The 16,997-nt window shown below is 43.7% G+C and overlaps 1 protein-coding gene across 1 annotated transcript in view; it reads right to left on the bottom strand.

Moving 5' to 3' along the window:
- The window catches only part of NDUFAF2 (NADH:ubiquinone oxidoreductase complex assembly factor 2), a 158,787-nt gene that overhangs the window by 79,487 nt on the left and 62,303 nt on the right, over window positions 1–16,997 (bottom strand). The window contains exon 2 of the mRNA XM_069749090.1: window positions 2,855–2,944. Within this exon, the coding sequence (XP_069605191.1) occupies window positions 2,855–2,944 (90 nt within the window). The remainder of the gene's footprint in view (window positions 1–2,854; window positions 2,945–16,997) is intronic.

Genomic DNA, 16,997 nt, shown 5'->3' with positions numbered 1-16,997 from the left:
CAGTCGCCCACTAGTGGATGCAGCGATCAGTCGCCCACAGTATAGAGTGGATGCAGTGATCAGTCGCCCACAGTATAGAGTGGATGCAGTGATCAGTCACCCACTAGTGGATGCAGCGATCAGTCGCCCACAGTATAGAGTGGATGCAGCGATCAGTCGTCCCACAGTATAGAGTGGATGCAGTGATCAGTCGCCCACTAGTGGATGCAGCGATCAGTCGCCCACAGTATAGAGTGGATGCAGTGATCAGTCGCCCACAGTATAGAGTGGATGCAGTGATCAGTCACCCACTAGTGGATGCAGCGATCAGTCGCCCACAGTATAGAGTGGATGCAGCGATCAGTCGGACCACAGTATAGAGTGGATGCAGCGATCAGTCGTCCCACAGTATAGAGTGGATGCAGTGATCAGTCGCCCACTAGTGGATGCAGTGATCAGTCACCCACAGTATAGAGTGGATGCAGTGATCAGTCGCCCACAGTATAGAGTGGATGCAGTGATCAGTCACCCACTAGTGGATGCAGCGATCAGTCGCCCACAGTATAGAGTGGATGCAGCGATCAGTCGTCCCACAGTATAGAGTGGATGCAGTGATCAGTCGCCCACTAGTGGATGAAGCGATCAGTCGCCCACAGTATAGAGTGGATGCAGCGATCAGTCTTCCCACAGAATAGAGTGGATGCAGTGATCAGTCGCCCACAGTATAGAGTGGGTGCAGAGATCAGTCGGACCACAGTATAGAGTGGATGCAGTGATCAGTCGCCCACTAGTGGATGCAGCGATCAGTCGCCCACAGTATAGAGTGGATGCAGTGATCAGTCGCCCACAGTATAGAGTGGATGCAGTGATCAGTCGCCCACTAGTGGATGCAGCGATCAGTCGCCCACAGTATAGAGTGGATGCAGTGATCAGTCGCCCACAGTATAGAGTGGATGCAGTGATCAGTCACCCACTAGTGGATGCAGCGATCAGTCGCCCACAGTATAGAGTGGATGCAGCGATCAGTCGGACCACAGTATAGAGTGGATGCAGCGATCAGTCGTCCCACAGTATAGAGTGGATGCAGTGATCAGTCGCCCACTAGTGGATGCAGTGATCAGTCACCCACAGTATAGAGTGGATGCAGTGATCAGTCGCCCACAGTATAGAGTGGATGCAGTGATCAGTCACCCACTAGTGGATGCAGCGATCAGTCGCCCACAGTATAGAGTGGATGCAGCGATCAGTCGTCCCACAGTATAGAGTGGATGCAGTGATCAGTCGCCCACTAGTGGATGAAGCGATCAGTCGCCCACAGTATAGAGTGGATGCAGCGATCAGTCTTCCCACAGAATAGAGTGGATGCAGTGATCAGTCGCCCACAGTATAGAGTGGGTGCAGAGATCAGTCGGACCACAGTATAGAGTGGATGCAGTGATCAGTCGCCCACTAGTGGATGCAGCGATCAGTCGCCCACAGTATAGAGTGGATGCAGTGATCAGTCACCCACAGTATAGAGTGGATGCAGTGATCAGTCGCCCACAGTATAGAGTGGATGCAGTGATCAGTCACCCACTAGTGGATGCAGCGATCAGTCGCCCACAGTATAGAGTGGATGCAGCGATCAGTCGGACCACAGTATAGAGTGGATGCAGCGATCAGTCGGACCACAGTATAGAGTGGATGCAGTGATCAGTCACTCACAGTATAGAGTGGATGCAGTGATCAGTCGCCCACTAGTGGATGCAGTGATCAGTCGCCCACAGTATAGAGTGGATGCAGCGATCAGTCGGACCACAGTATAGAGTGGATGCAGTGATCAGTCGTCCACAGTATAGAGTGGATGCAGCAATCAGTCGCCCACAGTATAGAGTGGATGCAGTGATCAGTCGCCCACAGTATAGAGTGGATGCAGTGATCAGTCGCCCACAGTATAGAGTGGATGCAGTGATCAGTCGCCCACAGTATAGAGTGGATGCAGTGATCAGTCGCCCACTAGTGGATGCAGTGATCAGTTGCCCACAGTATAGAGTGGATGCAGTGATCAGTCGCCCACAGTATAGAGTGGATGCAGTGATCAGTTACCCACTAGTGGATGCAGCGATCAGTCGCCCTCAGTATAGAGTGGATGCAGCGATCAGTCGGACCACAGTATAGAGTGGATGCAGTGATCAGTCACCCACAGTATAGAGTGGATGCAGTGATCAGTTACCCACTAGTGGATGCAGCGATCAGTCGCCCTCAGTATAGAGTGGATGCAGCGATCAGTCGGACCACAGTATAGAGTGGATGCAGTGATCAGTCGCCCACAATATAGAGTGGATGCAGTGATCAGTCGCCCACTAGTGGATGCAGTGATCAGTCGCCCACAGTATAGAGTGGATGCAGTGATCAGTCGCCCACTAGTGGATGCAGCGATCAGTCGCCCACACTATAGAGTGGATGCAGCGATCAGTCGCCCACACTATAGAGTGGATGCAGCGATCAGTCGGACCACAGTATAGAGTGGATGCAGCGATCAGTCGCCCACAGTATAGAGTGGATGCAGCGATCAGTCGCCCACAGTATAGAGTGGATGCAGCGATCAGTCGGACCACAGTATAGAGTGGATGCAGCGATCAGTCGCCCACAGTATAGAGTGGATGCAGTGATCAGTCGCCCACAGTATAGAGTGGATGCAGCGATCAGTCGCCCACAGTATAGAGTGGATGCAGCAATCAGTCGCCCACAGTATAGAGTGGATGCAGCGATCAGTCGGACCACGGTCTCATGTAAACTCTCTATGTAAACAAAACCTGCAGCGGTCACTAAAGCATTGGAAATTACTATTCACTAATAATGTGTATCTAGCAGATTAAAACAAAAACCTCATTACCTTCCCACTCTATAGGAATATGTCCAGTCTCAAACAGGTACTCTTTTTTCTGCACAGGATCCACTATCCTTCTAGCTCTAATTGCTTGGCCTAAAAGCAAGACACAGAAAAAGTGTTGGATAGCGATCATACTAATGATTATATATTCAATCATACATGTAATGTAATGTAATTTATGTATGTACACGTGTGTATAATATATATGTATATGTGTGTGTGTGTGCGCGTGTGTATGTGAATATATATATATATATATATATATATATATATATATATATATATATATATATATATATATATATATATATATATATATATATATATATATATATATATATATATATATACATACATACACACATACATATATACACACACACACACACATACAGTTGTGGCCAAAAGTATTGACACCCCTGCAATTCTGTCAGATAATACTCAGTTTCTTCCTGAAAATGATTGCAAACACAAAATATTTGGTATTATTATCTTCATTTAATTGGTCTTAAATGAAAAAACACAAAAGAGAATGAAGCAAAACCTTGATAATTTCACACAAAACTCCAAAAAAGGGCCAGACAGAAAGTATTAGCACCCTCAGCCTAATACTTGGTTGCACAACCTTTAGCCAAAATAACTGCGACCAACCGCTTCCGGTAACCATCAATGAGTTTCTTACAATGTTCTGCTGGAATTTTAGACCATTCTTCTTTGGCAAACTGCTCCAGGTCCCTGATATTTGAAGGGTGCCTTCTCCAAACTGCCATTTTTAGATCTCTCCACAGGTGTTCTATGGGATTCAGGTCTGGACTCATTGCTGGCCACCTTAGAAGTCTCCAGTGCTTTTTGAAGTGTGTTTTGGGTCATTGTCCTGCTGGAAGACCCATGACCTCTGAGGGAGACCCAGCTTTCTCACACTGGGCCCTACATTATGCTGCAAAATTTGTTGGTAGTCTTCAGACTTCATAATGCCATGCACACGGTCGAACAGTCCAGTGCCAGAGGCAGCAAAGCAACCCCAAAACATCAGGGAACCTCCGCCATGTTTGACTGTAGGGACCGTGTTCTTTTCTTTGAATGCCTCTTTTTTTTCTCCTGTAAACTCTATGTTGATGCCTTTGCCCAAAAAAGCTCTACTTTTGTCTCATCTGACCAGAGAACATTCTTCCAAAACGTTTTAGGCTTTTTCAGGTAAGTTTTGGCAAACTCCAGCCTGGCTTTTTTAGGTCTGGGGTTAAGAAGTGGGGTCTTCCTGGGTCTCCTATTATACAGCCCCTTTTCATTCAGACGCCGAAGGATAGTACAGGTTGACACTGTTGTACCCTCGGACTGCAGGGCAGCTTGAACTTGTTTGGATGTTAGTCGAGGTTCTTTATCCAACATCCGCACAATCTTGCATTGAAATCTCTTGTCAATTTTACTTTTCCGTCCACATCTAGGGAGGTTAGCCACAGTGCCATGGGCTGTAAACTTCTTGATGACACTGCGCACGGTAGACACAGGAACATTCAGGTCTTTGGAGATGGACTTGTAGCCTTGAGATTGCTCATGCTTCCTCACAATTTGTTTTCTCAAGTCCTCAGATAGTTCTTTGGTCTTCTTTCTTTTCTCCATGCTCAATGTGGTGCACACAAGGACACAGGACAGAGGTTGAGTCAACTTTAATCCATGTCAACTGGCTGCAAGTGTGATTTAGTTATTGCCAACATCTGTTAGGTGCCACAGGTAAGTTACAGGTGCTGTTAATTACACAAATTAGAGAAGCATCACATGTTTTTTCGAACAGTGCCAATACTTTTGTCCACCCCCTTTTTCTGTTTGGTGTGGAATTATATCCAATTTGGCTTTAGGACAATTCTTTTTGTGTTTTTTCATTTAAGACAAATTAAATGAAGATAATAATAACAAAGAATTTGCTATCATTTTCAGGAAGAAACTGAGTATTATATGAAAGAATTGCAGGAGTGTCAAAACTTTTGGCCACAACTGTGTATATATATGTATATATTCCATGACCGGTCACCTGACCGCGACGACATCGAAGGTCCTTCACTCTCTGCATTCCTAAGGAACAAAGGCAGACGCTAGCAGCGCTGTGAGCCAGGGGCCGTCCAAGGGTGAGTATATCCATGTTTTTTATTTTTATTCTTTATTTTTTACATGAATATGGATCCCAGGGCTTGAAGTAGAGTTTCCTCTCCTCCAGACCCTGGGAACCACACGCCAACATGCAGGATCGCTCCCTGCACACGCCGTACCCGGCGTATAAGACGACCCCCGACTTTTGGGACAATTTTTAGGGGTCAAAAAGTCGTCTTATACGCCGGGAAATGCGGTATAATATATATATATATATATATATATATATATATATATATATATATATATATATATATAATTGCCTAAGGGTTTTTCCGTCTGTCTGTCTGTCTGTCTGTCTGTCTGTCTGTCTTGGAAATCCCGGCTCTCTGATTGGTCGAGGCCGCCAGGCCTCGACCAATCAGAGACCAGCACAGCATCGACGTAGAAATCCCGCGTCTCTGATTGGTCGAGGCCGCCAGGCCTCGACCAATCAGCAACGGGCACAGCGACGATGATGTCATAAAGGACGTAGAAATCCCACGTTTCTGATTCAGCGACGGGCACAGTATCGACGTAGATGTCATAATGGTTGCCATGGCGACGATGATGTCATAAAGGTTGCCTCGACCAATCAGCGACGGGCACAATCTGCCGCGAATTCTGGAATCATCATTGGCCATATACTACGGGGACATGCATATTCTAGAATACCCGATGCGTTAGAATCGGGCCACAATCTAGTATATATATACAGTGGGGCAAAAAAGTATTTAGTCAGTCAGCAATAGTGCAAGTTCCACCACTTAAAAAGATGAGAGGCGTCTGTAATTTACATCATAGGTAGACCTCAACTATGGGAGACAAACTGAGGAAAAAAAATCCAGAAAATCACATTGTCTGTTTTTTTAACAACTTATTTGCATATTATGGTGGAAAATAAGTATTTGGTCAGAAACAAACAATCAAGATTTCTGGCTCTCACAGACCTGTAATTTCTTCTTTAAGAGTCTCCTCTTTCCTCCACTCATTACCTGTAGTAATGGCACCTGTTTAAACTTGTTATCAGTATAATAAGACACCTGTGCACACCCTCAAACAGTCTGACTCCAAACTCCACTATGGTGAAGACCAAAGAGCTGTCAAAGGACACCAGAAACAAAATTGTAGCCCTGCACCAGGCTGGGAAGACTGAATCTGCAATAGCCAACCAGCTTGGAGTGAAGAAATCAACAGTGGGAGCAATAATTAGAAAATGGAAGACATACAAGACCACTGATAATCTCCCTCGATCTGGGGCTCCACGCAAAATCCCACCCCGTGGGGTCAGAATGATCACAAGAACGGTGAGCAAAAATCCCAGAACCACGCGGGGGGACCTAGTGAATGAACAGCAGAGAGCTGGGACCAATGTAACCAGGGCTACCATAAGTAACACACTACGCCACCATGGACTCAGATCCTGCAGTGCCAGACGTGTCCCACTGCTTAAGCCAGTACATGTCCGGGCCCGTCTGAAGTTTGCTAGAGAGCATTTGGATGATCCAGAGGAGTTTTGGGAGAATGTCCTATGGTCTGATGAAACCAAACTGGAACTGTTTGGTAGAAACACAACTTGTCGTGTTTGGAGGAAAAAGAATACTGAGTTGCATCCATCAAACACCATACCTGCTGTAAAGCATGGTGGTGGAAACATCATGCTTTGGGGCTGTTTCTCTGCAAAGGGGCCAGGACGACTGATCCGGGTACATGAAAGAATGAATGGGGCCATGTATCGTGAGATTTTGAGTGCAAACCTCCTTCCATCAGCAAGGGCATTGAAGATGAAACGTGGCTGGGTCTTTCAACATGACAATGATCCAAAGCACACCGCCAGGGCAACGAAGAAGTGGCTTCGTAAGAAGCATTTCAAGGTCCTGGAGTGGTCTAGCCAGTCTCCAGATCTCAACCCTATAGAAAACCTTTGGAGGGAGTTGAAAGTCCGTGTTGCCAAGCGAAAAGCCAAAAACATCACTGCTCTAGAGGAGATCTGCATGGAGGAATGGGCCAACATACCAACAACAGTGTGTGGCAACCTTGTGAAGACTTACAGAAAACGTTTGACCTCTGTCATTGCCAACAAAGGATATATTACAAAGTATTGAGATGAAATTTTGTTTCTGACCAAATACTTATTTTCCACCATAATATGCAAATAAATTGTTAAAAAAACAGACAATGTGATTTTCTGGATTTTTTTTTCTCAGGTTGTCTCCCATAGTTGAGGTCTACCTATGATGTAAATTACAGACGCCTCTCATCTTTTTAAGTGGTGGAACTTGCACTATTGCTGACTGACTAAATACTTTTTTGCCCCACTGTATTTGTCTAAGGGTTTTTCCGTCTGTCTGTCTGTCTGTCTGTCTGTCTGTCTGTCTGTCTGTCTGTCCTGGAAATCCCTGCTCTCTGATTGGTCGAGGCCGCCAGGCCTCGACCAATCAGAGACCGGCACAGCATCGACGTAGAAATCCCGCGTCTCTGATTGGTCGAGGCCTGGCGGCCTCGACCAATCAGCAACGGGCACAGCGACGATGATGTCATAATGGTTGCCATGGCGACGAAGATGTCATAAAGGTTGCCTCGACCAATCAGCAACGGGCACAGTCTGCCGCGAATTCTGGAATCATCATTGTCCATATATTACAGGGACATGCATATTCTAGAATACCCGATGCGTTAGAATCGGGCCACAATCTAATATATATATATATATATATATATATATATATATATATATATATATATATATATATATATATATATATATATATATATATATATATATATATATATATATATATATATATATATATATATATACACACATATACATATATATATATATATACACACATATACACACATACATATATATATATATATATACACACATATACATATATATATATATATATATATATATATATATATTTAATGATTATTTAAATACATATAAGTAACAAGTCCATGCTACAAACTGCAATGTAATCCATGAGATATACCACAGCACCGTTCTATAAACTGTTAATTTTTACTTAAGGCCACAATTCTTGAGAAATCCAGAAAATGGTCATCATGTCTACATGGAAAATGTATGATGGAGTCTTCAAGCGCTCGCCAGTAACCAGGAGTAATGGAAGATGGCTTATTAAAGAATACGGAAAATATTTAGAATTGAGAGTCCTCAGTGGTTGATACCTTTTAATGGCTAACTGAAAAGATGGTAACAAATTGTAAGCTTTCGAGACTACATACGTCTCTTCATCAGGCAAAGACTAAAACAAATTCTGAAGAAATGTATTATTATTGCCAATTATTGTGGCCGGTAACCTAGACAACGAGCATTAAACAATAACTCTTCTTGAGAAGAGAGAGGATTTTTAATAACAAGTGTGCAGATCTCTATCTTTTTCTAGTGGCTCATCAGACAAGCGGAGATGGTGTGTGGACCTCACCACGCAGACAAAGATGACATCTGGGCCTCACCCTCTGGAATGGAAGTCCATACTAAAATTAAACAGCGCTCTCAATTTCTCGTTTGTCTTCTGATGTCTCCTGAACCCAATAAAACATTACAATAAAGTTTGAACTGAGTCACTTATGTTGCTAAACTAAATATTACTGCAATGTTTCACGGTGGAGGCCTCCCAGTCTGACAACCCTGAAGCATAGCGCACACGGTAAAGAACAAGGTTCCCAAAAGTGGACGAAAAATAAACATAAAAAAAAAAAAACAAAGATGATAGTAACTCTTCTAGTGCTGCACAAAACCCTCGATATTTCCTCTTTGAAAGGGATTAGATGTTAAGAAGACAAGATGGCTTTGCTGTATAATATTTACAATGAAAATTGCATTGCAAATTAGCATGGCTTTGAACAAGAAAGAATAACGGGCGCCCTTAAGGATTTAATATTCTCAAATGGATTAGAAAGAAATAAATTATCTGTCAGCAAAGGTCACATGAAGGAAAGCGGAAGATCAAAGCCGAGAAGACTCCTTATTGTGAGACGGCTCGGAAGTAAGGCCCAGAGGCACAGCGCCATTGCCATTACGAGGGGCAATGGTTTACTGACTGCCCGAGACCTGAGCAGATACTACAGCCCCTCAACATGTAAAAGGTCATTCCACTTATTAACTATGACAATCCCCAGAGGAATTACAGAGTATAGAATATGCGTGTAATATATATATATATATATATATATATATATATATATATATATATATATATATATATATATATATATATATATATATATATATATATATAAATTACCAAAGGAGAAAAGCATTAGTGCAATTAATCGCACACCATCAAATAATAAACAACAATATATGTAAAATAACACAGACTGATTGTATTAACAGATCAAAAAAGACACACCACAAGCAATAAAAACATAATTAAAAACATATACGGTAAGCACCATCAAAAACACACAGGAAATGTAGACCATAGTTCAGTGTAATGATGTGACCCAAAATTAACCTAATGGCTCATGGGGTGTTGCACACAATTATATTCATATTAGGACAGTGCCATAATAGCTCGCAAGGACACATGAACGGTACCGAGCAAACAGAAGAATAGTAGGCACAACAATTGTCCCAGAGATTTGTAGATAGAGGCGAGCCAAGCAGCAGGCGAATAGGTCACCTATATATAATAATACCACTGGGTCTCAGAATATAAACGGGAGAAAGCCTCCCATGGAAATACAACCTGGTGAAGTGATGCCCCACGCGTATCGCCTGGCGAACCAGGCTTCGTCAGGGAAGGTGTGCATTGAACTGTCAAACAGCCTTAAATACCATAAGCACAATAGCTGATGACGTACCGGTGTGAGCAGCCAGCAGCGGACCGGAAGGAGGTACACATGAACAGTGGGTCCGCAGCGCCGCAGCCGCGCAGGGCGAGTAAGCGCAGAAGACAAGCAGGCAGTGGCGGACCGGCAGGAGGTACACGTGAACAGTGGGTCCGCAGCGCTGCAGCCGCGCAGGGCGAGTATGCGCAGAAGACAAGCAGGCAGCGGCGGACCGGCAGGAGGTACACGTGAACAGTGGGTCCGCAGCGCCGCAGCCGCGCAGGGCGAGTATGCGCAGAAGACAGGCAGCGGCGGACCGGAAGGACATGAGGAGCAGGTGCACACGAGTAATAGGTCCGCAGCGCCGCAGCTATGCAGCGTGTACATGCGCAGAAGGCAGACGGCACCAACACATAGCGCATGCGCCGGTGAAGCCCAAAAGGGGTGAACAAGGCGCAAGCGCAGAGCCCAATATAGACAGCAACCAGGCGGATGTGAGAGGCCACCAGACCTGGAAGCCCAAATATAGTCAGGGGTTAGTTAAAGGACACATGTACTGGGCAGTGCCGAATACAATTGAAGTAGCCATGGATAAATATAAGCAATAGAAAGCAAAGAATACCCTACAATGCAAAATATATGCAAAGCATGACAGAAAATCTGCCCACAAATGTAAATTGCAGATTGTAAGGATATTGTCATAGCCATATACAATTAAGATAGCCATGGTTGGATATATGCAATGAAAAGCAAAAATTACCTTTTAATGCAAATATGTGCGAAGCCAGACAAAAGATCTGCCCAAAAAAGTAAATAGCAGATTATAAAAATGTTGTCATCGCCGTATATAGAGGAAATAACGCCATATATGGGCAGCACGGTGGCACAGTGGTTAGCACTACAGCCTTGCAGTGCTGGGGTCCTGGGTTCTAATCCCACCTAGGACAACATCTGCAAAGAGTTTGTATGTTCTCTCCGTGTTTGCGTGGGTTTCCTCCGGGCACTCCGGTTTCCTCCCACATACCAAAGACATACTGATAGGAATTCTAGATTGTGAGCCCAATCGGGGACAGTGATGATAATGTGTGCAAACTGTAAAGCGCTGCGGAATATGTTAGCGCTATATAAAAATAAAGATTATTATTATTATTATATACTTGGTGGACTTATAAGGACTGCATAAAAACAGCAGACCAATGATGTAGCCAATGGTACCTAAATGTAAAAAACACCAGACACACATCCAACCAGTCATTCAGTGTCAGGCATCCCCCGGGGGTACTTATACACGCACTCAAAAAGGGCTCATGTGTCAAAAGAAAAGCCAAAGAAATATAAGTAAGGGTAGTGAACCATTCTCCATGGTGTCAAGACATGACTTTATTAGAAAAATAGACATAATAAATATAAAACACAATGTATAAATAGTTAGTAATTAGCATAGTCATAAACAAGTCAGGAAATACGAAGGACAATGTCACCTATCATATGATAACAAATGGAACACAATGGGGGAAAGTAAAACCATTAAGGCCGAATTGCGCTGTGCTGACAAGCAGCACCCCCCATGAGCCAAAACCTATATTTTGTATTATTTTACTTCATTGCCACACCCCTTGAGTCAATATAATGTGCGTATAGAATAAAAATATATAAATAAGCAAACGCTGAAGAGGAAAGCTGAACCAAAAAGGCAAATGGCCGTGTGGAGGGATACCTCTCCATAGTTTGTCAGGACTAGCAATCGAACCGGTAATAGCAACCCCGGACTGGAACCGGATAAAGGCATGGATAGCTCTAATCTCATACCAAACGCAAGCCAGAGAGATGCCATAGGTTGGGTCTCATTCCAAAAAGCCAGTTAAGGCAATTGCACGTGGGAGACAGGACACTGGTGCCAAAGCCAATACGCATATGAAGTTCATAGTCGATGTCGAGGGACGGTGATATGCACACAAGGGTCCAAGCTGAAGGCGAGAGAAGACGGATTCTCATGATCAACCGAGGCATAAGGGGTACATCTCTTCAAGACCCATCCATAATGTACCAACACATGGAGAGGTGATTATCCGAGAAATCCGGTAAATAAAAGTTCTTCGTTTAAACCTGCGGGAGTAATGGAACCAGGGTTAAAAATCCATCTCGCCGCCATACGCAGAAGTAATTGTCTATAGGCCCCACCCCTATTGGACGTCCGTACTCTGTCCAAACCGATGACTTTGGTACTTGAGACCTGGCCATCATGCTGGGCCAGAAAATGGGATGCCACTGGAGTGAGCAATCTGCCCTTCAAGGAGTCACTGCGTACCAAGTTGATGGTAGAAAAATGTTTCTGTATTTGGCGTCGTAACTCCTGAGATGTCTGGCCAACGTAAACACGTTGGCATGGGCAGATGAGGGCATAAACAACAAAAGTCGTTCTACAGTTGATGTATGAGCGTAACCTATGTCTACTCTGATTGGTAGGGTTCACAAAATGATCTCTGGTTGGGCACATGTGTGGACAGATGTTACAATAGCCACATGCAAAAGACCCATGATGGCCAGGTCTCAAGTACCAAAGTCATCGGTTTGGACAGAGTACGGACGTGGGGTGGGGCCTATAGACAATTACTTCTGCGTATCCGGTGTGCGGATTTTTCCGCACTGTTTTTGCAAAATCCGCAGGTAAACCGCACTGCGGATTAACCGCGTTTTTTTGTGCGGATTCCACCTGTTTTACACCTGCGGATTCCTTTTGAGGAGCAGATGTAAACCGCTGTGGAATCCGCACAAAGAATTGACATGCTGCTGAAAAAAAACACTGCTGCGTTCCCGCACGTTTTTTTCCACAGCATGTGCACTGCGGATATTGTTTTCCATACGTTTACAAGTACTGTACAACGCATAGAAAACAGCTACCGATCCGCAGTAAAATCCGCAACGTGTGTACATAGCCTAAGAGCAGAGTGGCCTCCATAATCCTTAAATGGAATAAGTTTGGGACCACCAGAAGTCTTCCTAGACCTGGCCGTCCAGCCAAACTGAGCAATCATGGGAGAAGAGCCTTGGTGAGAGAGGTAAAGTACCCCAATATCACGGTGGCTGAGCTCCAGAAATGCAGTATCAAGATGGGAGAAAGTTCCACAAAGTCAAATATCACTGCAGCCCTCCACCAGTCGGGCTTTCATGGCAGATTGGCCGGATGAAAGCCTCTCCTCAGTGCAAGACATATGAAAGCCCGCATAAAATTTGCTAAAAAACACATGAAGGACTCCCAGACTATGAGAAATAAGGTTCTCTGGTCTGATGAGAAGAAGATAGACCTTTTTGGTGATAATTCTATCCGGTACGTGTGGAGAAAACCAGGCACTGCTCATCACCTGCCCAATACAATCCCAACAGTGAAACATGGTGGTGGCAGCATCATGCTATGGGGGTATTTTTCAGATGCAGGGACAGGACGACTAGTTGCAATTGAAGGAAACAAGAATGCGGCCAAGTACAGACATATCCTGGATGAAAACCTCTTCCAGAGTGCTCCGGAACCTCAGACTTGGCCGAAGGTTCACCTTCCAACAAGACAATAACCCTAAACACACAACTAAAATAACAAAGGAGTGGCTTCAGAACAACTCTGTGACTATTCTTGACTGGCCCAGCCAGAGCCCTGACCTAAACCCAATTGAGCATCTCTGGAGAGACCTGTAAATGGCTGTCCACCAACATTCACCATCCAACCTGACGGAACTGGAGAGGATCTACAAGGAAGAATGGCAGAGGATCCCCAAATCCAGGTGTGAAAAACTTGTTGCATCATTCCCAAGAAGACTCATGGCTGTACTAGCTCAAAAGAGTGCTTCTACTCAATACTGAGCAAAGGGTCTGAATACTTATGATCATGTGATATTTCAGTTTTTATTTAATAAATTTACAAAAATGTCTACATTTCTGTTGTTTTCAGTCGAGATGGGGGCAGAGTGAACATTAATGAGAAAAAAAAATGAACTTTTTTGAATTTACCAAATGGCTGCAATGAAACAGAGTGAAAAATTTAAAGGGGTCTGAATACTTTCCGTAACCACTGTAGGTATTTGTTTAGCTGTATCAAGTTTGGATCTATTTTTTGCTCTTGTCCCCAGAAACAGCGCCACTCTCGTCCATAGACTGTGTGTTGTATTGCAGCTCGACACTACTCACTTCAATGCAATGGGGAAAAAAATACAGTATAAAGCTATATATATTATTGATTGTACTTTTTACAGTAATTTTTGTGCTTCTGTGTTAATATGTGCACATGTGTAGATGCTGTATAAGCGAGGCCAGCCTCCCCCACAGCCCTGTAACAGCCGACGTGAGGCCTCATCACACGGTAGGAATACATGAGGTGTGAGCTATGAGAAGTGGCGGATGGAACGGATTCTCGGAGCCAATTATAATATATTAAGGTCTTCATTGGCTGCGGAGACAGGGATGCTGACAACTGAAATAATGAAGTAAGAATCATCACCGCGTTACATGGAGGCCGCTCATTTACACAGATTAGTCAACAACAATCCTCAGCTTCAAATGAGATTAGAAAGTTGCGATATGAGATGTTTGTGTGTTTGCTCCGTCCCCTGTGAGTAATTAAAGGAATCTTTATTTCATTAAAGAAGGCAACTTACTAGAAAATGACTTCAGAGCGGGCGAGGAGCCGCGATCCTGGTGCCTGCAATGGCTGCGGTCACATCTGCAAAGCAGGTTATCCATTTTTGATGTTTTTTTCTCTTTGGATCTTTACCGATTTCTTAATCAAATATGAATCAATATAGTCATAAAGCCTGGAGCCTGTGAAGCCCCGGCTGTGGACACTACAACTCCCAGCACGTCCTCACAGTGCAATACGGCGATAGTCAGGAAAGACAAAAACCTACAGACCAATCTGATAGTCGCCTATCAATCAAGCTAAAGAGGTTGGTGCTGGATGGGAAAACAACCTCAAGAGGCAGCGGCTCCTTAAATGCTCTGTTATGCTGAGAACTCAAGTCATTTGCATATTGATGAAAATATAAATTATTAAGGAATGCAGCAACAGATAGAAGATATAAAAGATGTTGATAGATTTACATGTCAAAGACCTGTAGGCCTATATACACTTTGTGCAGAATTATTAGGCAAGTTGTATTTTGATCACATGATCCTTTTTATATATTGTCCTACTCCAAGCTGTTCAGGCTTCAGAGCCAACTACCAATTAAGTAAATCAGGTGATGTGCGTCTCTGTAATGAGGAGGGGTGTTGTCGAATGACATCAGAACCCTATATAAGGTGTGCTTAATTATTAGGCAACTTCCTTTCCTTTGGCAAAATGGGTCAGAAGAGAGATTTTTCGGGCTCTGAAAAGTCCCAAATTGTGAGATGTCTTGCAGAGGGATGCAACAGTCTTGAAATTGACAAACTTTTGAAGCGTGATCACCGAACAATCAAGCGTTTCATGGCAAACAGCCAACATGGTCTCAAGAAGCATGCTGGGCAAAAAAGGCGCAAAATAACTGCCCATGAATTGAGGAAAATCAAGCGTGAAGCTGCCAAGATGCCATTTGCCACCAGTGTTGCCATATTTCAGAGCTGCAACGTTACTGGAGTAACAAAAAGCACAAGGTGTGCGATACTCAGGGACATGGCCAAGGTAAGGAAGGCTGAAAAACGACCACCTTTGAACAAGAAACATAAAATAAAACATCAAGACTGGGCCAAAAAATATCTTAAGACTGACTTTTCAAAGGTTTTATGGACTGATGAAATGAGAGTGAGTCTTGATGGGCCAGATGGATGGGCCAGAGGCTGGATCAGTAAAGGGCAGAGAGCTCCACTCCGACTCAGACGCCAGCAAGGTGGAGGTGGGGTACTGTTATCATGTTGGGCTGTTATCATCAAAGATGAACTTGTGGGACCTTTTCTGGTTGAGGATGGAGTGAAACTACTGCCAGTTTCTGGAAGACAACTTCTTCAAGCAGTGGTACAAGAAGAAGTCGGTATCGTTCAAGAAAACATGATTTTCATGCAGGACAATGCTCCATCACAGCCTCCAACTACTCCACAGCGTGGCTGGCCAGTAAAGGTCTCAAAGAAGAAAAAATAATGACATGGCCCCTTGTTCACCTGATCTGAAACCCATAGAGAACCTGTGGTCCCTCATAAAATGTGAGATCTACAGGGAGGGAGAACAGTCCACCTCTCGGAACAGTGTCTGGGAGGCTGTGGTGGCCGCTGCACGCAATGTTGATCGTAAACAGATCAAGCAACTGACAGAATCTATGGATGGAAGGATGCTGAGTGTCATCATAAAGAAAGGTGGCTATATTGGTCACTAATTTTGGGGGGGTTTATTTTTGCATGTCAGAAATGTTTATTTCTACATTTTGTGCAGTTATATTGGTTTACCTGGTGAAAATAAACAAGTGAGATGTGAATATATTTGTTTTTTATTAAGTTGCCTAATAATTCTGCACAGTAATAGTTACCTGCACAAACAGATTTCCTCTGACCTTTCCGGCGCCTGCGCACTGCAGTACTTTCCTCTGCCCTCAACAGGGCAGACAAAGTACGCCTGCGCCGGGCCACGCCATGAAGACCAGAAGAGGGCGTCATGGAATGAAGATGGGAGGCGCCGGAGCGGACCTGAGACACCCATTTGACCAGACCGCAGCGGACCGCCTCTGGGTGAGTATAATATAACCTCTTTTTCTCATCTTTCAGGTTACATCGGGGGCTTATCTACAGCATTACAGAATGCAGTAGACAAGCCCCTGATGACGGTGAGCTTTCCTCACCATCGATTTTGGGGGTTCCCTTTAAGTATATATTTCCACATGTGTTAATTCATAGTTTTGATGCCTTCAGTGTGAATGTACAATTTTCATAGTCATGAAAATACAGAAAAATCTTTAAATGAGAAGGTGTGTCCAAACTTTTGGTATGTATGTATGTATGTATGTATGTATGTATGTATGTATGTATGTATGTATGTATGTAGTATGTATGTATGTAGTATGTATGTGGTATATATATATATATATATATATATATATATATATATATATATATATATATATATATATATATTTATATATATATATATATATATATATATATATATATATAGTTTGGAGAGTGTGATCTTACTGGCAGATTCCCTGTAACTGTGCGGATAAATTAGTATACCGTACATGGAAATAGTTTAGTAGTTCTGCCTCAT

This window comes from Ranitomeya imitator, chromosome 1, assembly GCF_032444005.1.
Source record: "Ranitomeya imitator isolate aRanImi1 chromosome 1, aRanImi1.pri, whole genome shotgun sequence".
Classification (NCBI taxonomy): domain Eukaryota; kingdom Metazoa; phylum Chordata; class Amphibia; order Anura; family Dendrobatidae; genus Ranitomeya; species Ranitomeya imitator.
This window is presented reverse-complemented; position numbering and strand designations above follow the sequence as displayed.